Source organism: Bufo bufo, chromosome 2 (genome assembly GCF_905171765.1).
Source record: "Bufo bufo chromosome 2, aBufBuf1.1, whole genome shotgun sequence".
Lineage (NCBI taxonomy): Eukaryota > Metazoa > Chordata > Amphibia > Anura > Bufonidae > Bufo > Bufo bufo.
In genome coordinates this window covers 302,049,933-302,075,438 of record NC_053390.1, presented here as the reverse complement: position 1 = coordinate 302,075,438, position 25,506 = coordinate 302,049,933, and the positions used below count along the sequence as shown (strand labels likewise).

The 25,506-nt window shown below is 43.2% G+C and overlaps 1 protein-coding gene across 3 annotated transcripts in view; it reads right to left on the bottom strand.

Moving 5' to 3' along the window:
- LOC120988998 (M1-specific T cell receptor alpha chain-like) overlaps positions 1-23,760 on the bottom strand; it is a 377,020-nt gene extending 353,260 nt beyond the window's left edge. For 2 of the 3 annotated variants that reach the window (XM_040416836.1, XM_040416837.1), the window contains exons 1-2: positions 5,313-5,414; positions 4,780-5,058 (exon numbers count right to left, since the gene is read on the bottom strand). In XM_040416836.1, the coding sequence (XP_040272770.1) occupies positions 4,780-5,058; positions 5,313-5,364 (331 nt within the window). In that variant the 5' untranslated portion in view covers positions 5,365-5,414. Of the gene's footprint in view, positions 1-4,779; positions 5,059-5,312; positions 5,415-23,245; positions 23,527-23,696 lie in introns of those variants that run through there. The other variant, XM_040416835.1, reaches the window with a different exon arrangement.
- Between the last annotated feature and the right edge of the window lie 1,746 nt (positions 23,761-25,506).

Below are 25,506 nucleotides of genomic sequence, written 5' to 3'. Positions count from 1 at the left end.
GAAATCTCTTAATTGCAGTGATTGCCTCAAAAGGTTGTGCAACTAAATATTAAGTTAGGGGTACCATCATTTTTGTGCAGCCAGTTTCATTAGTCTGTTTTTTAAATTATTCTGCTGAACCACAATTCAAAAGCAATGTCTGATTTTCAGTAAATATTTAATTATTATTTACTTTCTACCAGGATCGCTGAGTAGAAGTGAATCCATATAAATTAATGTGATTGCCATGGCAGTCATAAGAAATCTAGCTGTGTTGGATTTCTTGCGACTGCTGCGGCGATCACATTAATTTCTATGGGATTACCGCTACTCAGCAATCCTGGCCGTAACAGGTGTTGTGTGACCAGTTTCGCTGTGTAGCCCTAGCCTAACAGTTAATAAACTTCTACTTGGTCTCAGTTTGTAGCTCCTGAGACCACATAGAACGGTGAGATTTTGATATCTGCTCACATGGTGTGGCACTGCATGGTTTTGTTTTTGCTGTAATGCTGTGAGCTGGTGCAGCCCAGTGCCATAGGGGCTTAGTCGGACAGCAGGGGTGTTGTTGGACTGCTGGATAACGCCGCCTGCTGGCCCAAAGTTGTAGCGGTGGCTGTTGCCATATGGTACTGCACAGGGGCGTAGCTATAGGGGGTGCAGAGGTAGCAGTCGCTACCGGGCCCAGAAGCCTGAGGGGGCCCAAAGACCCTTGTGCCACATAAGAAGACACCAGTATTATAGCAAATGCATACTGGTCAAGTTGCCGGCTGGAGGAAAGGGGTTATGTCAGAAATTTGGCATGGGGTGGAGGGAGGTACCGTTTCAATTTTTGCCTCAGGCAGCATGAAGGCTATGTTCTTCCCTGCCCCTGGCCACAAAGCACTGAGGGAAGGGGGGCCCAAGCTAAACTCTTGCACCAAGGCCCATGAACCTTTAGCTACGCCCCTGGTACTGCACCAATTTAGAGTAGGTGCCCACTCATAGAGGCAACCTTGATGTGGTGAGTATGCCTATGCAATTTAATCAAAACAAATACTAATGCATAGTGTGTGGTATGTGTAATATGACACTGAATACAATGAATTATACTGAGAAGCAATGTGAATTGTGCCGAAAATCAATAATAGATCAATGCATGGCATGTGGATGTGCAATCCATACTTTTTCTCTTTTTTGGAATTCTAGAGGCAAGACATCTCTAGTGTGTGCTGTTGCAAAGCACAGTGCATTTGAAAAGTCTTCAGACCCTTTAACTTTTTTCACATTTTATTATGTTACTGAACTTTGTTAAATTTAAAAACAAATCAAGTTGTTCCCCATTAATCTGCACTCAATCCCCATTAATGAGGGGAAAACAGAATTTTAGAAATGTTTGCAAATTTATTGAAAAGAAAAACTAAAATTTTGCATGCAAGTAATTCAGACCCTTTGCCATAACACTTAAAATTTATATCTGAGGGCCTCCCATTTTTCTTGATCAGATGTTTCTATGCATTGGTGCATTCAGTTGATTGGACATGATTTGGAAAGACAGACCTCTGTCGATATATAGTCTAACAGGTGACAATGCATATAAAAGCACGAACAAAGCCATGAGGAGGAAAGAACTGCCAGTAGAGATTAGAGACAGGATTGTGTGGAGGAACATATCTGGAGAAGACTGCAAAAAAAAAAAAAAAAAAAATCTGCTGCACTGAAAGCTCCCAAGAGCACAGTGACCTCCATAATTCTCCTTAAATGGAAGAAGTCTGAAACAACTAGGACTCTTCTCAGTGCTGGCCTCCTACCAAACTAAGTAAGCCTGGGTTCACATCACCATTTGTGATCGGTCAGAAGAACAGAAAAAAAAAAAGCATCCTGTATTTTAAGAATTTGTTATGCTCAGTTATGCATACTTTGCATCCATTTTAGCCATTTACATCTGAGCTCCGTTGTTTTGGATGGAAATTAAAGTCCTGCACAAAGTATTTTTGCTCAATCTAAAATAACGGATCTCAGATGGAAATGGCTAAAACGAATGCAAAATGTGCATAATTGAGCATAACAGATGCATAAACTACAGGATGTTTTTTTGTTGTTTTCTGCTCTTCTGACGGATCAGTAGAACAGAAAATGAAACTGTGATGTGAACCCAGCCTTATTGGGGTAAAAAGGGCCTTGATAAGAAAGGTGACCAAGAATCCAACTCTGGCTGAGTTCCAAAGATCCTCTGTGCAGATGGAAGACATTTCTGGAAAGTTAACCATCAATGTAGCATTCCTCCAATCTGGACTTCATGGCAGAGTGACCAGAAAGAAGCCTCCCCTCAGTAAAAGGCACATGAAAGTTTGCAAAATAAGTGCTTAAAAGACTCTCCGACTGTGAGAAACAAGATTCTTTGGTATGATGAAACCAAGATTAAACTTTTGGGCCTGAATTCTAAGCATCATGTGTAACATCCCAGAGTATATCACTAAACTCTCCCTGCTGCATCATGCCAGGTGTATGTATAATGTCATCTTGTGTGATCTAACATTGCATTTTCCATTATATGTATTTTCTATGCCTGTTTCATATTATTGCTGTAATTTTCCATGTACACCAGCAGGTGGCAGCAATGTGTTTAGTTCAGTTTAGCATATCTAGACTGGAATAATACATTCCAATCTAGCTCCCCCCCTTATTGAGGAGGTGTGGAATGTTCCCACATCCTGCCTCATGGGGAGGAAAGAAAGTTCTAGTCAGTGTACCAGCCACCCCGGCTAGGGGAAGGGTGTGTTAGTAGGAGCTCCCAGAAACAGGGATCCCAAGACAGGATCGAGCCTTGGCTGAGGCCAAGATCACTCTTCCCAGCCTGAGCCATCAGCCTCAGCTGGTTGACAAGAAAAGCAGCCATCTCCAGCCTCCAGGAAGAAGCATTCCCTGTGAGCCAAGCTGTGAGTACAAATCCAGAGACCAGGAGAAGCCAAATTCCTCCTCAGCTAGTCAGGCCCATACCAAGCAGAAGACAGACAGAGCAGAAGATAAATACCTGCCAGACTCACTAGGCATATAGTATAGGAGCAGAAGAGGCATTAACCCCTGCCATACATTGCCAATACCTGCTGGGACCTAAAGACTATTGCTGTACTCATATGGATTTATGCTGCACCCATTAAGTAAAGACAAGTTGGATTATATCACCAGTCTGGATCTCATTTACTATTACCCAAGTTCCTCAGTTGCTCCTATTAACAACACTCATTTTATTGCAAGTGAGCCTGGATCCAGGAGTCCAGCCGTACCAAGGTAGGAGACACCATTGACATTACACAGAGACATTATCCCCCTCTGGCATTCCTCACCTGGTATGTGAGTTATAACATCTTAAAGGGCCCTGAGACTATAACCTGCGCACATTGCAATTGGTGTCACGAACTAAAAACCATTAATTTTGCGCCAGTGTGCATTAGTCACAATCCGGCTTACTGCATATTTTTGGAGGAAACCAGGTTCTGCCCAATAGAATCCCTACAATGAAACATGGTGGTGCCAGCATTATTCTGTGGGGGTGTTTTTCAGCGGCTGGGACAGGAAGACAGGTCAGAGTTGAATGAAAGCTGAATGGACCAAAGTACAGAGATATTCCTAATGAAAACCTGATCCAGAGTGCTCTGGACCTCAGACTGTGCTGGAGGTTTACCTTCCAACAAGACAATAAGCCTAAACACACAGACAACATAGTAGAGGCTTTCGGACAACTATGTGAATGTCCTTTAGTAACCCAGCCAGAGCCATGACTTGAAGCCAATTAAATATCTCTAAAGAGACGTGAAAATAACTGTGTACCACCAGTCCCCATGCAGCTTGACAGAACTTGAGAGTATTTGCAGATAAAAATGGCAAAAAATCCCCAATTTCAGATGTGCATACCTTGTGGCATCATACCCAAGAAGACTAGAGGCTGTAATTGCTGCCAAAGATTCTTCAACTAAGTACTGAGTATAGGGTCTAAATACTGCAAGATTTTAGGTTTTCCTTTTCAGTAAATTAGCAATGATTTTGAACATTCTATTTCCATTTTCTCATTATGAGGTTATGAATGCAGGTGGGGACAATTGTGATTTTTTATTTTATTTTAGGCCTCAGCAAAGTGAAACTGAAAGACTATCTCTTTGAGAAAAAGAACAGAAATGTTTAATGGTTGAGAACCACTTTTAAGTTCATGCTTGGATAAGACAAAAAGGCAATGGTTGTTTTTGGCAAAATACTTTAATAGTATAGAGTTAATTGCCTTCAGCACCCACCACACTTTTGAGACTGACTAGCCATCAAGATCTGAGTTTTACACCCCACTTCTAGGCATTGCAAAAAGAGTAGATGATGACAGAATTGCATACCTGTGGTTATTTGTGAAGATTGAAAAGTGTATCTAGAGAAAGACTCAGGGAGGACTACTACCATCATTGTTACTGCCTATACACAACTGTTGAGAGAAGCCTACTCAGAACTGTGTAAAGTATATAATGTAGTTGTATAGACGGGGTGTGTCTATACCAGTTGGAGCACCCATTCTATATACAACAGTAGGGTGAGCCACCACAAACCAACATACCCTACTCAGAACTGTGCCTATTGCTGCTATATGTACTACAACTCCTATTAACATTATCGAAGCATGTGTCACATAGTGGTATGTTATATACCAAACATAAGAAGAGACTCACAAGGGATTCTCTGTGCAGAAGTAAACCCTGGCATTACTCTGTACTTCATGTTCATAGAACTTATATATAGTGTTATATTGTACAGGCAGGAAATGTGTGTGTAACTCTGTGTCACTCTGAGCACACAGATAGACAGCACTGTCTTCAGGCTTCACATCCCTTATACTGAGGATGCTGGACTTTCTGTCTTTTCCAAAGGTTATTTTATAATCTTCAAGTTCATTGTCCCTGAAGCCACTGATTAGAAATACTGGTCCTTGCCCTGGAAACACCCTGTACCAGTGGATGTAATCACTACTTGTTATTGCCGCATGGTCACAACTGAGATTGACATCTTCTCCTGCCACGCCGTCTTGTCTGGCAATCTGTACAATATTACAGGTGCATGAAGAACCTAAAAAACATACATGAGATAAATAAAAAAAACTCTTCACCAATGTAATAATCTAGAGCAGTGGTCTTCAACCTGTGTTCAGCTGTTGTGGAGCTACAAGTCTCCTCTGTGGCTGTAAGGGTATACTGGGAGTTATAGTTCCAGAAGAGCTGGAGAGCTACCGGTTAGAAACCACTGGCATAGAAGATATCCAAACGACAGTTCATTGGTATACAGTGCACACAGCATAAATCCTACACCAGACACATACTTACATAAAGAGAATATTATTATGGCCTTGAAGAAAAGCATATTCCATGTAGACATTTTCAGAAAGAAAATGTACTTGCTGTAAATGACAACTGTAAGTAATGCATGTGTGAAGTGTTTCTTGCCTTTCCTTCAGTTATGATATGTATGATCCCACCCACTAGTCATATACAGTATGACTTATATCCCACTCACATACACTCAGCATTACAGTGCCACCTAGTGAACTTTAGAGAGTACAGTACGTCTGTGCAGAAGAAAATACTCTTAGCCTAATATGCAAAACTTTACTTTGTATACAGATATTAATGAAAGTTCAGATACAGAAATAAATTAGGGAGAAAGGGGCCTAGCTAGAAAGGGACTGACAGGGAATACACCCTGAGTGGCAGGTGCCAGGACAGATGCCAACAAGCCACTCAACCTTGGGAAGGATATTTGATATGGGGTTGGGTAGGGAAGTAAATTTTTGCCCTGGATGAAGGAAGACCAAGTGAGGTCAAGTGAGGATTGAGCAGAATGATAGTCTAAGGCTTCATGAACGTGGGGGAGACATTTGCAGGAATCTGTATGGCAGAACACATACAGAACACATGTGTCTTTTATGTTTCCATAATATAGCATCCAATGAAACATGACACTTTTGCTCTAATCAACTTTATTTACAGATAGCCTGGGAGAGGTGGGTGGATGATGAGAGTGTTTGCCCTGAGGGTAGTAGTAGTATTCACAGTGACAATCCCCCCTCTCTGGCTCTCCATGGAGTCGTGAAGTGACAGGAGAGACCTTTTTGTCCTTTAAAGCACACCCTGGTCTTGAGACTGCTGCCTGGTGGTAGTTGAGGTACCCTTGATGTTAAATGTTTTGGCAGGGTGCAAGGCAGGAGTGTTGCACCTGTGCAACACCCGCGCCCTAGGGGTGTTATGTGAGTGTAATGGTGATGATGTGCCGAGTGAGGGTAGTAGTACTCACAGTTCAGTTGTCCCCTGGGCCAGCCTACAGTGGAGGGGAAGACAGCACAAAATCCTCCGGGGCACTCTCTATTGCAGGGAACACCAGCCAGGTGGAAGTTGAGGTGCCCTTGATGGTATAGGTGTTTAAGGTGCTTTTGCGGCTGGGCACCTAGGTTGTTGTTCGTGACGCCAGCACCATTAGGTGCAATGAGGAGATGGGATGGAATAATAAGGGAGGCAGTAGTTGAACCAGGCAGGAACTTTACTTTTAAATTACAGTATTGTAATAAATATCATCAATTAACAGCACTTTGTCATAGATAAAGATGATAAAGCTGTTAATTCCCATTCCAGGCTCAGTGAGGTGGTGTCTATAGGTTTCAGCTCCACTAGGTAGAAATGATGATCTAACTTGTACTTGGTTCCTGATCTTGTTTCTGTTACTCAGCCTTTCAATAGTGGTTTGGATACTCTGTAAATAAGTATTCTGACAGATGGCCTTTCTGTTCTTAGTTATGGTGGGCAGCTTGAAGCTTATAATGTCTCCACCAAATGCAAAGGTGACTAAAGCCTGATAAACCGCAGTTATCTTCCTTTGTCTATTTCCTATAGTTCAGTAGTTCAGTAATCCAGCAACCCAATGGCAGCCTCCTTTATGGCAGGCAAAACTCTCTGCTCCATTCTTTGAAGAGGTTGCAATTTTTCCTAAGTCCCTGGAAGGATTCTTAGTAGGGATGTTACAGTTACAGATCCTTACGTCCCAGTCCTGGACTACATGGGCTGAAGTAGCTTCACTCTCTGGGGCAAGGCCCAGAGGACAGAGCCTAGTCTGGCTCCTCTCCTTCTAACTCCTCAACTCCCATTTCAAATCTCCTAACTCTTGTGTACTGACCTATATAAATGGTGTGAGTGTGGCAGGCACAGCATTATGAAGTGCCTTTTGCGCTGTGGCATTAGAAGAATTTTTTTTTCTCTAACTTTTTAGTCCAACCAGACTGTTTATTACTCTGTAATTCTTATAGCGCGTTCTATGGAAACAGTAGGTTTAACCACCTCCCGTCCGCCCATAGACTAAAAATGTCCGGGAGGTGGTTCTATATCTCTGATTGGATGTTCCTGAACGTCCGTTCAGAGACTGCAGCTGCACGCTAATCGTAAAGCTGCAAATCGGGTTGCCCGCTGTCAGTGACAGCAGGGCAACCCTTAGAGAATGCAGGGACAGTGCCCAGGTGTCCCTGCCTTCTAGATCGCTGTATACACAGCGCTCACCGAGCGCTTTGTATACAGTGCAGGAAGCGCCATGCGCTTCCTGTTCCGGCCCGGCGGTCATGTGATCGCCGGAGCCGGGAGAGTGCAGGAGCTGTCAGGTCTTTCATAGACCTCGATCAGCCCTGCACTGAGGCTGTACAGCACTGTATTGCGCTGTACAGCCTCTCTGGCGGGTGTATTTCCCCTGTAACTGGGGCTACTATGTCAGCCTCAGTTACAGGAGAAATCAACATTGAAAAAAAAAAAAAAAGTGAAGTCTTGTATGACCTTATGGGGGACGAAAAGTTTAAAAGAAAAAAATAAAGTGTTAAAAAAAAAGAAAAAAAAAGGTTTCACATGTAAAAATAAATATATCCCCAGGTAAAGAATAAAGAAAAATAATTAAAAATAGAAAAAAATAAAATAAATAGACATATTTGGTATTGCCGCGTCCATGACGGTCGGCTCTATAAATATATAACATGATCGACCCAGTCCGATAGATAAACACCATTAAAAAAAACTGTCAAAAACAGCTATTTTTGTCACCTTACATCGCAAAAAGTGCAACACCAAGTGATCAAAAAGGCGTATATCCCACAAAATGGTACCAATAAAACCGACAGCTCATTCTGCAAAAAATGAGCCCCTACATAAGAAAATCTCTCAAAAAAAAAAAAAAACTATAGCTCTCAGAACATGGAGACACTAAAACATAATTTCTTTTGTTTCAAAAATGCTATTATTGTGTTAAAGTGAAATAAATAAAAAAAGTATACATATTAGGTATCGCCACCTCCGTAACAACCAGCTCTATAACAATATCACATGACCTAACCCCTCAGGGAAACACCGTAAAAAATAAAAAATAAAAACTGTGTCAAAAAAAGCCATTTTTGTCACCTTACATCACAAAAAGTGCAACACCAAGTGATCAAAAAGGCGTATGTCCCACAAAATGGTACCAATAAAATTATCACCTCATCCTGCAAAAAATGAGCCCATACATAAGAAAATCTCTCAAAAAACTTAAAAAAACTACAGCTCTCAGAACATGGACACATTATTGTTTCAAAAATGCTATTATTGTGTTAAAGTGAAATAAAAAAAAAAGTATACATATTAGGTATAATATCACATGACCTTACCCCTCGGGTGAACACCGTGAAAAAAAAAAAAAAAACATTTTTGTCACCTTACATCACAAAAAGTGCAACACCAAGTGATCAAAAAGGCGTATGTCCCACAAAATTGTACCAATAAAACCGTCACCTCATCCCAGAAAAAATGAGCCCCTACATAAGAAAATCGCTAAAAAAACTTAAAAAAACTACAGCTCTCAGAACATGGACACATTATTGTGTAAAACTTGAAGAAATAAGAAAAAGTATACATATTAGGTATTGCCACATCCGTAACGATCTGCTCTATAAAAATGTCACTTGACCGAACCCCTCAGGTGAACGCTGTAAAAATAAATAAAAACTGTGCTAAAACAACAAATTTTTTGGTCACCTTGTCCCATAAAGTGTTATAATGAATGATCAAAAAATCATATGTACCCAAAAATAGTACCAATATAACTGGAACCTTATCCCCTAGTTTCCAAAATGGGGTCACTTCTAGGGAGTTTCTACTGTAAGGGTGCATCAGGGGGGCTTCAAATGGGACATGGCATCTAAAAACCATTAGGCGCTCCTTTTCCTCTGCGCCCTGCCGTGTGCCCAAACAGCATTTTATGACCACATATGGGGTGTTTCTGTAAACCGCAGAATCTGGGTAATAAATATTAAGTTTTGTTTGGCTGTTAACCATCGATGTGTTAAAGAAAAAATTGGAATAAAATGGAAAATCTGCCAAAAAAGTGAATTTTTTTTATTTGATCTCCATTTTCCTTTAATTCTTGTGGAACGCCTAAAGGGTTAACAAAGTTAGTAAAATCGGTTTTAAGTAACTTGAGGGGTTTAGTTTCTACAATGGGGTCATTTATACGGGTATCCACTATGTAGGCCCTAGAAAAGTGACTTCAGACCTGAACTGGTCCTTAAAAAGTGGGTTTTGGCAATTTTCTTAAAAATTTTAAGAATTGCTTCTAAACTTCTAAGCCTTCTAACGTCCTAAAAAAAAAAAATGACATTCCCAAAATGATAGCTATAGCTTGAAAAAGACCTTGGTGTCGAAACTTTGCTATCTTTTTCGGTGTTAATAAACACAAGATTGGATTCAAGACTGGGAGTGCTGCGGTTTTTCATATCTTCTCTGGTTACCAAGGGGGCCCTCAGGTCGGGGCCTGACACTGTGAGCACCACCGCTATTTTTTGGACTGAAATTGATCAATTAGTAGTGCTGTCCTGTCTCCACGTTGACATTCAAAATATAAAGTCACAGTAAGGGTCCATTCACACGTCCGCAAAATGAGCCCGCATCCGTTCCGCTCGGTTCCAGGTGCGGACCCATTCATTTTCACTGGGGCCGGAATTTGCTGTCCGCATCCCCATTTGCAGGTCCGCACTTCCATTCCACAAAAAAATAGAATATGTCCTATTCTTGTCCGCAATTGCGGACAAGAAAAGGCATTTTCTATGAGAGTGTTGGTGATGTGCGATCCGCAAAATGCGGAACGCACATTGCCGGTGTCCGTGTTTTTTCGTATCCGCAAAACACATACGGACATGTGAATGGACCCTAAATAACTCTGCTTTTGTCTTTAACATATAAATATTAAGGTTATTGGCAGGTTTAGCTGTATACACATACAGTCCTGAACTCCTGATCAAAAGTTTAAGACCACTTGAAAAATTGCAAAAAATCTTATTTTACATTGTCGGATCTTAACAAGGTTCCAAGTAGAGCTTCATCATGCAACAAGAAGAAATGAGAGTGAGACAAAACATTTTTGGAGCATTCAATTAATTGAAAATAACGATTAAACTGAAACAGGCTGTTTTTCAGCTGATCCAAATTTTAGGACCACATGCCTTTAAAAGGCCAAATCTGTGCAAAGATGTGGATTCATTGTCATTTTCTGTCAGGTAGTCACACGTTGTGATGGCAAAGGCAAGAAAACTCTCCCTTTTTGAACGTGGTCGGGTTGTTGAACTGCATAAGCAGGGTCTCTCACAGCGCGCCATCGCTGCTGAGGTAAGACGCAGTTGTATTTACCACATGTGGACTGAGTATATTTTAAAATATAACTTTTACTCTAATATCACTAAAAACATTGGTGGTTGTAGTGGGACATAGACGTAATACATACACACATATATACACATATATTACCACCATCCCGTTTCGTCTATAAGATGTAAGATAATGGATGGATCTTACCCCGTCCTGTAGACGTATGACTCACTCGGTGGTGGATGACGTAGTACTCTTGTGTGGTGTGGGCACAGGTGGCCAAGATGCTTCAGATGATATAATATGACAATCTGGCCAAGTTGCTTCAGATGATATGGCAATTATATTCTCCTATAATGCCCTGGTCTAGAGCCCTCCCTATATGGATGGTTAGGGGCTATACTCATAGACCTGCTTCACGGAGTACCCGCCCCGACAGGGGCGACCCCATACGGAACCTGTCCCTAGATGGGGCCTATTCCCTGTAATTCCCTCAGTATACTACCCAACATGCCATGTTTCGTTTCAATAACGATGAAACTCATCAGGGGCTTACTGAAGTCAGAGGGTTTCTAAAAAATAAAGTAAATGTGCAAAAAATCACAATCACTAAATGTGCTTCAATTCTATACGTATCCATATAGCATTCATAAAGTATATGTTTCTAACTTACTGCTTCAGCAGAGAGTTCCTTTCTTTGTAGATACAAAGCGGTGTAGACGGTCAGTGGTACACGTCCTCCGGGGTATAGGGAAGTGTCCCCAATAATATCCTCGCCTTGCCTCACCACAGGATGCCAGTAGTGTGGAGACGCAGCATACACTGCTGTGTCTCCTTTTAAATTCAGCGCCTCCAGCTGTTTCCGCCCTATTGTTCCGCCCACTCCCGGTGGAACGCATGTGGAACGCACGCCGTCAGCATGTGCTCCACTCCACCGGAAGCTGCGTCGCACAGTCACACAGGCTGCCGGAAGTTGTGTCAGAGCGTCATCCGTCACCAGGTAACCGGACGACGCGCAGACACTTCACACTGATAGACGTCTCAGATGCCGGACGGTAACTTCGCAGAATATGATAATTCAAATATGGATTTGTTTGGCAGATTCTCCACCACACCGGTATCAACACTTAGTTGGTTATACAGAAAACACCAGGTGGAAGGGATATATGGGACAGTAGGGCACCTATAATCCTGCGCCAATGATATAACATCTGTTCTCTCATTATTATGTCTTTCAATATATAAGGTACACCGTACCCACAACACCATGATATAGGACCACATGCCTTTAAAAGGCCAAATCTGTGCAAAGATGTGGATTCATTGTCATTTTCTGTCAGGTAGTCACACGTTGTGATGGCAAAGGCAAGAAAACTCTCCCTTTTTGAACGTTGTCGGGTTGTTGAACTGCATAAGCAGGGTCTCTCACAGCGCGCCATCGCTGCTGAGGTAAGACGCAGTAAGACAGTCATTTCGAATTTCTTAAATGATCCTGAGGGTTATGGAACAAAAAATTCAAGTGGAAGACCCAAAAAAATTTCATCAGCACTGAGCCGGAGGATCCAATTGGCTGTCCGTCAAGACACTGGATGATCCTGAACCCAAATTAAGGCCCTAACTAGTGCTGACTGCAGCCCCATAACCATCAGATGGCATCTGAGACTGAAGGGCTTAAAAAACAAAAAAGTCTTCAAAGACCTCGTCTCCTTGAACGCCACAGAACTGCTCGTTTAGACTTTGCAAGAGAGCACCAAACATGGAACATTCAAAGGTGGAAGAAAGTTTTATTCTCTGATGAGAAAAAATGTAACCTTGATGGTCCTGATGGTTTCCAACGTTACTGGCATGACAAGCAAATATCACCTGAGATGTTTTCTACGCGCCACAGTGGAGGGGGCGCCATAATGGTCTGGGGTGCTTTTTCCTTCAGTGGAACAATGGAGCTTCAGGAAGTGCAGGGGCGTCAAACGGCCGCTGGCTATGTCCAGATGTTGCAGAGAGCATTCCTCATGACTGAGGGCCCTCGTCTGTGAGGTAACGACTGGATTTTTCAACAGGACAACGCTACAGTACACAATGCCCGCAGGACAAGGGACTTCTTCCAGGAGAATAACATCACTCTTTTGGCCCATCCTGCGTGTTCCCCTTATCTAAATCCAATTGAGAACCTTTGGGGGTGGATGGCAAGGGAAGTTTACAAAAATGGACAACAGTTCCAGACAGTAGATGGCCTTCGTGTGGCCGTCTTCACCACTTGGAGAAATGTTCCCACTCACCTCATGGAAACGCTTGCATCAAGCATGCCGAAACAAAATTTTAAAGTGATAAACAATAACGGCGGAGCTACTCATTACTGAGTTCATGTTTGGAAGTTGGATTTCTATTTTGGGGGTTTAATTTTTTTTGGAGGTGTGGTCCTAAACTTTTGATCAGCTGAAAAACAGCTTGTTTCCGTTTATTCGTTGTTTTCATTAAATTGAATGCTCAAAAAATGTTTTGTCTCACTCCCATTTGTTCTTGTTGAAGCTCTACTTGGAACCTTGTTAAGATCCAGCCATGCTAAATATGATTTTTTGCCATTTTTCAAGTGGTCTTAAACTTTTGATCAGGACTGTATAAGCCATATTAGCAAACTAAGACATGTCTTAACTGGCCAGCTACACTCCCACCAAAATTACCTATAATTTTTTGTTCTCAGTGGTAGAACTTAAACATGAATTTGAGGAATTTTCCATCATGTTCTCAACTTCCAAGTGTCTTTTATCACTCTCAAGTAGAACAACTAACTTCTGTATAGGACGTTCCAACTTGAGTTGAGTAGTGAGCCGTTTTTCTTTTTTGTCAAGTTTTGAGTCTCCTATTTGTAACAACACTCTTCTTACTAATTTGGCTTCATCATTTTGCACTTCTAGAACCTTGGCCAATTTCCATCGACTTCTAGGTAAATCTTCTTCTTTTGCTAACACTATGTCACCAACTTGGACATTTCTTCTGGGTGTTTGCCACTTCTTAGCATCAGATTAGCTAAGTACTCTTTCCTTCATCTATTCCAAAACTGTTCTGATAGATATTAAACTCTTCGCCATCTCATTTTGGCATATAAATCCTCTTTGGTGAACTTGCCAGGTGGTGGCTGTATGTAATCAGACTTAAGGTGAAGTAGATGGTTGGGAGTTAAAGGGTCCAAACTTGTTGGATCGTTGATGTTATCAACTGTAAGTGGACGACTGTTAACAATAGACATTATTTCATAGAATAAGTTCCTAAGTGAAGCATCATCCATTCTTCCGGCTTTTTTTTTTTTCAACACTGAACTTAACACATTTCTCACAGTTCTGTTTTGTCTTTCCCAAACTCCTCCTATATGGCTTGCATGCGGAGCATTCATATGAAAATCACACTGTTTCTCTAACAAATACTCAGTTACTTTTTCTTTATCAATCTCCTTTAGAGCTTTCTCCATTTCATTTTTTGCTCCGACAAAATTAGATCCTGGTCAGATCTAAGCTCTCTGACGGTACCTCTAATGGCTATGAAATATCTGAAGGCGTTGATGAATGCGCCAGTTGACATATCTTCTAACATTTCCAGGTGAATTGCTCTGGAGCTTAGACATGTAAATATTAGTCCATATCGCTTGTACTCCTTGCGGTTTTGTTTGGTGATGAATGGACCAAAACAATCAATTCCGCTATAAAGAAATGGTGGTGATGGGTTTACATGATCTGCCGGTAAATCTGCCATTCTTTGTTCTTCGGTAGGTCTACGTGCCTTTCTGCAGACTACACATTTACTTATATACTTTGCTATAATTTTGCTTCCTTTTAGAATCCAGTAACCACCTTCTCTCAAACAGCTTTGGGTAAAACTTTTCCTTGATGCAAGGATTTGTTGTGGTAGAGATCAATAATCAATCTTGCGAAGATAGAGTTTTTGGGTAGAATTGCTGGATGCTTCACTCTGCTAGGTATAGATGCATTTTCCAGTATCCCACCCACCCTGAGTATACCATCCTACAGAACAAGATTAAGCTTGTACAATGGGTGGTTGTTGGGAAGCCTTTTAGGTTCTTGACTAAGTCTCTTCAACTGTTCACTGTAGAATCTCTGTTGAATGAGTCTTATGACTGTTTCTTCAGCTTTCATTCTTTCTTCTACATTCAGCAATTCCTTCTTTCTGATTCCCTTTGCCAAACGTTGAATTCGAGCTACTACGTTTATGACTGTATTCTATTTTAAACATCTGGCTAGTCTTTCAAGTATGTCATCTAGACACTTGGCAGCAGTGCTCAATGTTTGTAAAACTTTTACTTCCGGATCACCCATAGACAATTCTGTGTAACCTTTACTGGGCGTGATTTCCTTTTCCCAAAGAAATTCTGGACCTGTGAACCAAATAGAATTTTTCAATTCTGTTACATTCAGGCCTCTTAAAGCATGGTCTGCTGGGTTATGCTTTGTGTCAATGTAATGCCAATGTTCTGGATTTGTTATTTCCCGAATTTTCTGAACTCTGTTAGCGACAAAGATATGGATTCTTTGGGCTTTGTTGTTTATGTATCCTAGGACAACTTGTGAGTCTGTCCAAAAATATTCTTCATTTATTTTTAATTCCAATTCTTCTTTCAGAAACTTGCTTACTGATGCTGAAACAACAGCTGCTGTCAGTTCAAGTCTTGGTATTGTCTGTAAACTGGTAGGTGCGACTCTGGCCTCTTTTCTTCTCCTATCACTCTGATGTAGGAGCACTGACCATAACCATAACTACTGGCATCTGAAAAGTGATGAAGTTCTATTTTCTTGTACTTTCCGAAATCATGAGGTACAAAACATCTGGGTACCCGAACTTCTCTCAAGTTTTGCAAGTCTCTTATCCACCTTGGCCTCAAATTTTAAGGTATGGGTTCATCCCATCCTAACTTCTGTCTGAGGCGAATGCTAATGAGCATTTCCATTATGGAAGCGCTCATTAGTAGTGATGGACGAACATCTGCCGGGACAGTTCGCGAACGCGATCGCGCTAACACGATCAAATGTTTGCGAACCACAAGTTCACGGCGGGTCCCATTCATTTTAATGGCAGGCGAACCTGAAAAACCTTCAGCTCATATTTGCAGCCAAGAAATAATTACTAGTGCACAAATAGTCCCACAACATGGACAGTGACATACCAGATGTATTATTCGAATTTGCGATCTCCATTAATTATTTTTTTAAATGCGGAATATCGGCAATATAGTTTTCGCGTACGCGCATGCGCAAATGCACTATACAGTACCCAAATGCACTATAAAGAAAGTATATCGGTATATAACACCCAGCTTCAATCTGTTTTTTTGGGGGGCGACTGGTATATCACACCAGTAGAAATTATTTGTTCCAATAACGCTTGTCCCTCTATATACCTGCATTATCGCAGCAGAACCGCACACAACTGCTGCACAATACAAATGCACTATAATATACTTTCCAACATAGAAAGTATATTATAAAATTGTGCAAGGAAGGCAATCCATTAGAATATACATGAAGATAAAACGTAATCTTTAATAATTTTACTATGAGGGTCCATTCACACGTCCGTAAGTGTTTTGCGGATCCGCAAAACATGGACACCGGCAATGTGCATTCCGCAATTTGTGGACCGCACATCGACGGCACTATAATAGAAAATGCCTAATCTTGTCTGCAATTGCGGACAAGAATTGGACATGTTCTATTTTTTTGCGGAAACGGAAGCACGGATGCGGAAGTGAGGATCCGCAAATGCGGATGTGGATCCGCAAATGCGGATGCGGACAACACATTCCGGCCCCATTAAAAATGAATGGGTCTGCACCCATTCCGCAAAATTGCGGAACGGATGCAGACCCATTTTGCGGACGTGTGGATGGAAAAGATATCCCTCAAAATGAAAATAAATTAAATTATTAAAGTTAAGATAAAAGCATAGATATGGTAGGCAATAACAAGTGCTCTGCGGCACTAAATCAGGTGCTCGGAGGCACCAAATGAGAAACCATATGTCCTACCACTATTAGAGGCATGGGGGCTGATATGAGAGGTAATGGGGGCTGATACGAGAGGCAGTGGGGACTGATATGAGAGGCATGGGGCTGTAATCTGAGAACTGATTGGGGGCATTCACATTGGGGCCTGATCTGAGGTCTTATTGGGGTCTTATTAACATTGGGGGTCTGATTGGGGCTGTGAGCTGAGGTCTGATTAACCTTGGAAATCTGATTGTTGGTCTGACCTGAGGTCTAATAAAAAACATTTTTTTTCTTATTTTCCTTCTGTAAAACCTGTATATGACATCCAAAACATGATGTGCGTCTTATGGGCCGGTGCGTCTTATAGGGCGAAAAATACGGTACACTCAGAGCTGGAATATGATCATAATCGAGATCTACATTCTTCATTGTTGATGCATGTTCAGAGTCACTGATGGATTCCAGTACCTCTCTGTTGTTTGAGATAAATTTGTGAAGGTGCAGGTTTCCTCTTCGCATAACTCTTGGCTTTCTTTCACTAGTTTCATTGCAGATTCTGTGGACTCAAGACTTATAAGACCATCATCTACATAAAAGTTTTTCTTCAGAAAAATTGCTGCTGATGGGCAATCCTTTTCATTCTGAATGGCCAAGTACTTCATACCATAATTGGCGCAACCTGGAGACGATGCTGCTCCAAACAAGTGTACTTTCATTCTGTATTCTGCTGGCTCTGTATCTGTATCTCTGTCCTCCCACCATAGGAACCTCAGGAAGTCTCTATCTTCATTCTTCACATGAAACTGGTAGAACATCTTTTCAACGTCACACATGACCGCTACGGGATACTTTCTGAATCTACAGAGTACTCCAGGCAGAGTGTTTGTAAGATCGGGTCCTTTTAGTAAATGATCGTTCAATGCAACACCATTGTACTTTGCTGAGCAATCAAACACCACTCTAATCTTTTCTGGTTTCTTTGAGTGGTAAACACCTTGATGCGGGATGTACAGTACCACACTTCTCCTTCTTTAGGCTGATTATTAACTTTCTTTGCATGTCCTTCTTCGAGGATGCCTTCCATGAATTTCAAATGATCATTCTTGAGTTTGGGATATTTTCCCATCCTTTTCTTCAAACATTTCAATCTTGCTAGGGCAAGATTTCTGTTATTTGGCAGACGAGGTCATTCTCTAAAAGGTAAGGTCATTTCAAGATGACCTTGTTGATTCTGCTGAATACTTTCTTCTAGAGTGTGTACGAACTTTATGTCTTCTTGGAATACACTCTTTTCTTTAGAACTTAACTCTGCAACGTCGGATTCAAGGATCTTTTGCTTGACTTACAGTTGCTAACTCTTCGACAGATATTCAATGACACAATCCTGTCACCTGTCTTGAGTTTGCGATCTGCTGTTTTCCTCCAACAACACCCCATCCTAAATCAGTTTGAACAGTGTAGGGTTCACCCTTTCCTCCTAGGATTACCTTTCATGGTACCAAGGCTTTTGGACAATCGTAACCTATCAACAGTCCAACACCAAACTCCTTCAGCAGGAATATTTCTCATGAAACTCATATGTTTGGGGGACAGGCCTCACACCGCGCAGGAGTTGTGGCGGGGTATTGAACAACAGACCGACGAGTGGTTGCTGCCGGTGAGCCTCAAGCCAGGCCTGGTGGTGTGCGATAATGGGCGAAATCTCGTTGCAGCTCTGGGACTAGCCGGTTTGACGCACATCCCTTGCCTGGCGCATGTGCTGAATTTGGTGGTGCAGAAGTTCATTCACAACTACCCCGACATGTCAGAGCTGCTGCATAAAGTGCGGTCCGTCTGTGCGCGCTTCCGGCGTTCACATCCTGCCGCTGCTCGCCTGTCTGCGCTACAGCGTAACTTCGACCTTCCCGCTCACCGCCTCATATGCGACGTGCCCACCAGGTGGAACTCCACCTTGCACATGCTGGACAGACTGTGCGAGCAGCAGCAGGCCATAGTGGAGTTTCAGCTGCAGCATGCACGGGTCAGTCGCACTGCAGAACAGCACCACTTCACCACCAATGACTGGGCCTCCATGCGAGACCTGTGTGCCCTGTTGCGCTGTTTCGAGTACTCCACCAACATGGCTAGTGGCGATGACGCCGTTATCAGCATTACAATACCACTTCTATGTCTCCTTGAGTAAACACTTAGGGCGATGATGGAAGAGGAGGTGGCCCAGGAGGAGGAGGAGGAGGAAGAGGGGTCATTTTTAGTACTTTCAGGCCAGTCTCTTAGAAGTGATTCAGAGGGAGTTTTTTTGCAACAGCAGAGGCCAGGTACAAATGTGGCCAGACAGGGCCCACTACTGGAGGACGAGGAGGACGAGGATGAGGAGGAGGTGGAGGAGGATGAGGATGAAGCATGTTCACAGCTGGGTGGCACCCAACGCAGCTCAGGCCCATCACTGGTGCGTGGCTGGGGGGAAACGCAGGACGATGACGATACGCCTTCCGCAGAGGACAGCTTGTCCTTACCTCTGGGCAGCCTGGCACACATGAGCGACTACATGCTGCAGTGCCTGCGCAACGACAGCAGAGTTGCCCACATTTTAACGTGTGCGGACTACTGGGTTGCCACCCTGCTGGATCCCCGGTACAAAGACAATGTGCTCACCTTGCTTCCTGCACTGGAGCGCGATAGGAAGATGCGCGAGTACAAGCGCGCGTTTGTAGACGCGCTACTGAGAGCATTCCCAAATGTCACAGGGGAACAAGTGGAAGCCCAAGGCGAAGGCAGAGGAGGAGCAAGAGGTCGCCAACGCAGCTGTGTCACGGCCAGCTCCTCTGAGGGCAGGGTTAGCATGGCAGAGATGTGTAAAAGTTTTGTCACCACGCCACAGCTAACTGCACCACCACCTGATAAGGAACGTGTTAGCAGGAGGCAGCATTTTACTAACATGGTGGAACAGTACGTGTGAACACCCTCCACGTACTGACTGATGGTTCGGCCCCATTCAACTTCTGGGTCTCCAAATTGTCCACGTGGCCAGAGCTAGCCTTTTATGCCTTGGAGGTGCTGGCCTGCCCAGCGGCCAGCGTTTTGTCTGAACGTGTATTCAGCACGACAGGGGGCGTCATTACAGACAAACGCAGCCGCCTATCTACAGCCAATGTGGACAAGCTGACTTTCATAAAAATGAACCAGGCATAGATCCCACAGGACCTGTCCATCCCTTGTGCAGATTAGACATTTATAACTACATCCCCGTAACAATATATTCTTGTACTCCAGGGCACTTCATTCAATCCTCTTTTTTTAATTTTACCATTATATTGCGGGGCAACCCAAAGTTGAATGAACCTCTCCTCCGTCTGGGTGCTGGGGCCTAAATATCTGACAGTGGCCTGTTCCAGTGGTGGGTGACATGAAGCCTGATTCTCTGCAATGGGACCATTCTCCTCTGTCTGGGTGCCGGGGCCTAAATATCTGACAGTGGCCTGTTCCAGCGGTGGGTGACATAAAGCCTGATTCTCTGCAATGGGACCTCCCTCCTCTGTCTGGGTGACGGGGCCTAAATATCTGACAGTGGCCTGTTACAGTGGTGGGTGACATGAAGCCTGATTCTCTGCAATGGGACCTCTCTCCTCTGTCTGGGTGCCGGGGCCTAAAAATATCTGACAGTGGCCTGTTCCAGTGTTGGGTGACATAAAGCATGATTCTCTGCTATGACATGAAGCCTGATTCTCTGCTATGGGACCTCTCTCCTCTGTCTGGGTGCCGGGGCCTAAACAAATCTGACAGTGACCTGTTCCAGTGTTGGGTGACATGAAGCATGATTCTCTGCTATGACATGAAGCCTGATTCTCTGCTATGGGACCTCTCTCCTCTGTCTGGGTGCCGGGGCCTAAAAATATCTGAAAGTTGCCTGTTCCAGTGTTGGGTGACATGAAGCATGATTCTCTGCTATGACATGAAGCCTGATTCTCTGCTGTGGGACCTCTCTCCTCTGTTTGGGTGCCGGGGCCTAAACATATCTGACAGTGGCCTGTTCCAGTGTTGGATGACATGAAGCATGATTCTCTGCTATGACATGAAGCCTGATTCTCTGCTATGGGACCTCTCTCCTCTGTCTGGGTGCCGGGGCCTAAACATATCTGACAGTGGCCTGTTCCAGTGTTGGGTGACGTGAAGCCTGATTCTCTGCTATGACATGAAGCCTGAATCTCTGCTATGGGACCTCTCTCCTCTGTCTGGGTGCCGGGGCCTAAAAATATCTGACAATGGCCTGTTCCAGTGGTGGGTGACATAAAGCCTGATTCTCTGCTATGACATGAAGCCTGATTCTCTGCTATGGGACCTCTCTCCAATTGATATTGGTTAATTTTTATTTATTTTATTTTTATTTTTATTAATTTCCCCATCCACATTTGTTTGCAGGGGATTTACCTACATTTTGGTGCCTTTTGCAGCCCTCTAGCCCTTTCCTGGGCTGTTTTACAGCCTTTTTAGTGCCGAAAAGTTCGGGTCCCCATTGACTTCAATGGGGTTCGGGTTCGGGGCGAAGTTCGGGTCAAGTTCGGATCCCGAACCCGAACATTTCCGGGAAGTTCGGCCGAACTTCTCGAACCCGAACATCCAGGTGTTCGCTCAACTCTAGTCTGGAAAAATGGACTTGCATTGAAGCTCTATAAAAGTCTACGACAGACAGAAATTAATAGAGACAGCTCTACCAGAGTATGAATGCCGTGCCTGACGAACAAACACTACCACACCAAATCACAAATCACTGCATACAATAAATCAAAGAAATTCTTTATTTAATACATACAGTACAAGACAATACATAAATAAAAGATAATAGTAGCAGCATATATACACAGGAAATACAAGAACCTCAAACAATTGATCACATATCAAACATGTAGACTCCTTGGTGACTGATATTCATTGCATTCTTATATTGTCATTGGAATTAGGAAAATGACTGTGGAATCCACGTTATGTGGTATATGTCCTAAACTCCCAATGGAGAGCATTGGATACATAGGAAAGCATGAACATCAGATCAATTTGAATCACAATTTAAAGTGCCAAGTGCCAGAAATAACATACATGCCAAGACGTACTGATAGTAATATAGTATACCAACCAGTGTGGTTCAAAACCCTGACGCGTGTTGGCTCCTCAGGGGCCTCAGATGAAACCCTTAAGAGTAGCCCCAGGTCAAATCTATTCAGTGGCACAGCTGATCCACATCTGTTTCCATGATAACTGTAGTCCTGGAAAACCCCTTTAAGCAGACTTTAATGCTCTTCTTCCACTGGAGCGGCTCAATACTGATTTTAGCAAAATGGCTGGGTCATTTTAAGTAAGTGACCCAGTGTTTTGCTCAGGGTCTCTGCAATCAGATTATGCTTCCCCCAGTAAAAGTGTACATATATAACAAAATAATTTCCCTCAATCTAGGATACACTTCTTTAGTCCAATACCTAAACCGGTTGTCCAGTCCTTTTATATTGCTAGCCTATCCTCCAGATGGGCTATCATTATCTAATTGATGGGGATCTGACACCCTGCACCCGTGATAATCAGCTGTTCGGAAGTAGCTCTGGCATCAGAATTATACAGGTCCAGCAATAGTAAATAGGACGGAAGTGGTTACTGCAGCATTGTTCCCATTGAACTTGAAGTAAGTAACCAGCTCCATCCACTACACAATGGAAGGCCCTGTGTATTTCTGACACCAACTGTAGTTCTGCCACCAGAGCTAATCCTGAACAGTTGGTCAGGGAACAGGGTGTCAGATCCCACCGATCCGATATTGAGGCCTATCATGAGGACAGGCATCAAAATAAAAGGACTGGACACCCCTTTTTAAGAACCTGCATCCTGGCAAATAAAGCATACAAAATAGCAGGGGCATATTGGCCATAGACCTTACGGGAAAATTTTGCTGATGCCCAGGGCCCTCTTCAAAGCCTGCGAGTGGAAGTTTTTGGGGATATATTTTGTGTTGGTGGCGGTATTTTGTGATGGACTGTGGTATTTGGCTCTGTTGAGGTGGTATAATGTGCCACAAAATAGTTTTAGTGGTCCTGCCCAACTACAAAATGGGGCCACTTTTAGTATTTTTTTTCCAGGGCCACTTTCAGTTCCCAGTCCGCCCCTGCAGAATAGCAATATTCTCTTCTTTACCTACTCTTTCAAAATCTTCTAATCCTAAAATAAAAATGACAGGGTCCCCCACAGTTTACACTCCATATGATTCATCTATTAATTGACAGACACCCACCCCCACCCCGACATCACATGAATGAGATCAACTTTCTCATTTTTACACCTGACATTTATCTTCACTAATAAATCCCAGCGTTTTCATTTTAGAGAGATAAAAGTGAGCCCTAAAGACAAGGAACATCTGGGAAATGTACTGAGGAGCACACACAGAAATGCAATAAATAGTATTCAAATTTCTACCCCATTTTTCATTCAGATTAATTCCAAAATCATTATCTCACTTTCCCTTGTCATAACCGACCTCAATTTTTGGTTTGCAAAAATATTACAAATCTGTAAATTTTTTTGCTAGATGTTGGTTTCTTGCTTCTTGTACAGAGCTGCAGTGTGTCGGTGTCACTGTGTCTCTCACTGCACAGTAATACACGGCTGTGTCCTCCCCCTTCACATTCTTTATATGAAGCTGAGTACTAAGAGTGCTTCTCTCCATGGTCATTGAGTATCTGGAGTACAGGTTAGTAGGTGAGCTCACTCCATAACTACAGATCTCCAGTCCGAGTCCAGGGAATTGCTTGTACCAGACCAGAAGATCATAATTTGATATTGTGTGAGTACATTTCAGGGAGATATCTTGGTCTTCTGTAATGTGAAGATCTGGATCCTGTGACACCTGAGAATCTGACTGCACATCTGGAAGACAGAATAATATTCAATATTTGTATTTTTTATTATATTATCATCTACTTCTGCATAGGTTTTATATAACATAATGTTTATCATTTTGTATTAAACAGTACATTTTTTGTCAAATGTCAACATAAAAATAGAAGAAATAGAAACAGTAATAAAATTCCCCTCACCTGTAATAATAGTGACTAGTAAGAGTCCTGGAAGGATAGTCCTGCTAGTAGTCCACATCATGGTGTACTGGGTGCCCTGCACCTTGTATCATCAGGTGTCTGAGGAGATGTGACATTTACCACACACCGCACCTCAGTCTTTCCTGTCATGTCACATGTCACACACCACTACTCTCCTCATCATTGTGATGCTATATATAGATAGAATGGGCTGGTTTTCTAGTCACTGCATACAGCTGTTATAGGAAGACTTTATACATATTAACCTTTATCATGTTCTACATTTGGAAATCCCTCTGGAATAAAGAGCTGATGGTAATAGCCGGTAGAATTATACATACAGCCATATTTTTCTATATGCAGAATGTTCTGATATTGTCATGCTGACTGTGTATTTCCCCTGCTGATGTTCATGGAAATAGAAAAGCTGTTATGATGTTTGATGATTTAATGGGAGAAAAAAGCTGCTGAAATTCGAATGAACCGACGAAAAAAACAAACGGTTTGTGTGACCCTAGACGCCCCAGGGGTGCTGCAGGTTGCTCAACACCCCGGGCACCCGGGCTCCTTTTTGGCTAGGCCCGGTGGCTGGACCCCGTTCAGTGCAGCCGAGATGAGGACATTTTGGGGCCTAGCACTGCACATGGGCCTAGTCAAGAAACCTAGTGTCAGGCATTACTGGAGTGGGGACGTCCTCTACCAGACCCCACTTTACAGTATGGCCATGACACGCTCCTGGTTTGAGGCCATCCGGAAATGCCTGCATTATGCAGATAATGCAGCATGTCCCCCCCAAGGTGATCCTGCCTATGACCGCCTGTACAAAATCAGGCCGGTCATCGATCACTTTGGGGCCAAATTTGTACAGGCCTATGTACCTGGAAGGGAGGTCTATGTTGATGAGTCTCTCATTGCTTTTAAGGGGAGACTCCTTTTCCACCAGTATGTTCCCTCTAAGCAGGCGAGGTATGGCGTGAAGCTGTACAAACTTTGTGAGAGTACCTCAGGGTACACTTACAAGTTTCGTGTGTACGAGGGGCGAAATTCCCGTATTCAACCCCTAGAATGTCCCCCCACTCTGGGTGTTAGCGGGAAACTTATGTGGGACCTTCTGCACCCACTGATAGATAAGGGTTACCACCTGTATGTGGATAACTTTTATACTAGTATCCCCTTGTTCCAGTCCCTCGCCGCCAGATGCATGTCCGCTTGTGGGACCGTGCGGAAAAATCAAAGTGGCCTCCCTACCTACCCCCTCCAGGTACCTATCCCCAGGGGTGAGACCTGTGGCCTTACAAGTGGAAACCTGTTACTGGTCAGATATAAGGACAAGAGGGATGTCCTTGTACTGTCCACAATTCATGGTAATGGCATCACCCCTGTCCCTGTGCGAGGTACCGCGGCAACGTTCCTCAAGCCCGATTGTATCGTCGACTACAATCGGTATATGGGAGGAGTTGATCTCTCTGATCAAGTCCTCAAGCCATATAAGGCCATGCGCAAAACCCGGGCATGGTACAAAAAAGTTGCGGTCTACTTGGTACAGGTTGCCTTGTACAACTCTTTTGTGCTGTCCTGGAGCGCTGGCAACACAGGGACATTCCTTCAGTTCTATGAGGCAGTCCTCAAGGCCCTGATATTTTCTGACCGGGAAAGAGCAGGCCAGAGTACCTTGGGAACTGGAGGCGCCCGGATCGTCCCTGGCCAACACTTTCCAAGTATGGTCCCCCATACTGGAAAGAAGGGACGGACCCCAAAAAAGTGCAGAGTGTGTCACAGGAGGGGGATACGGAAGGACACCACTACTAAG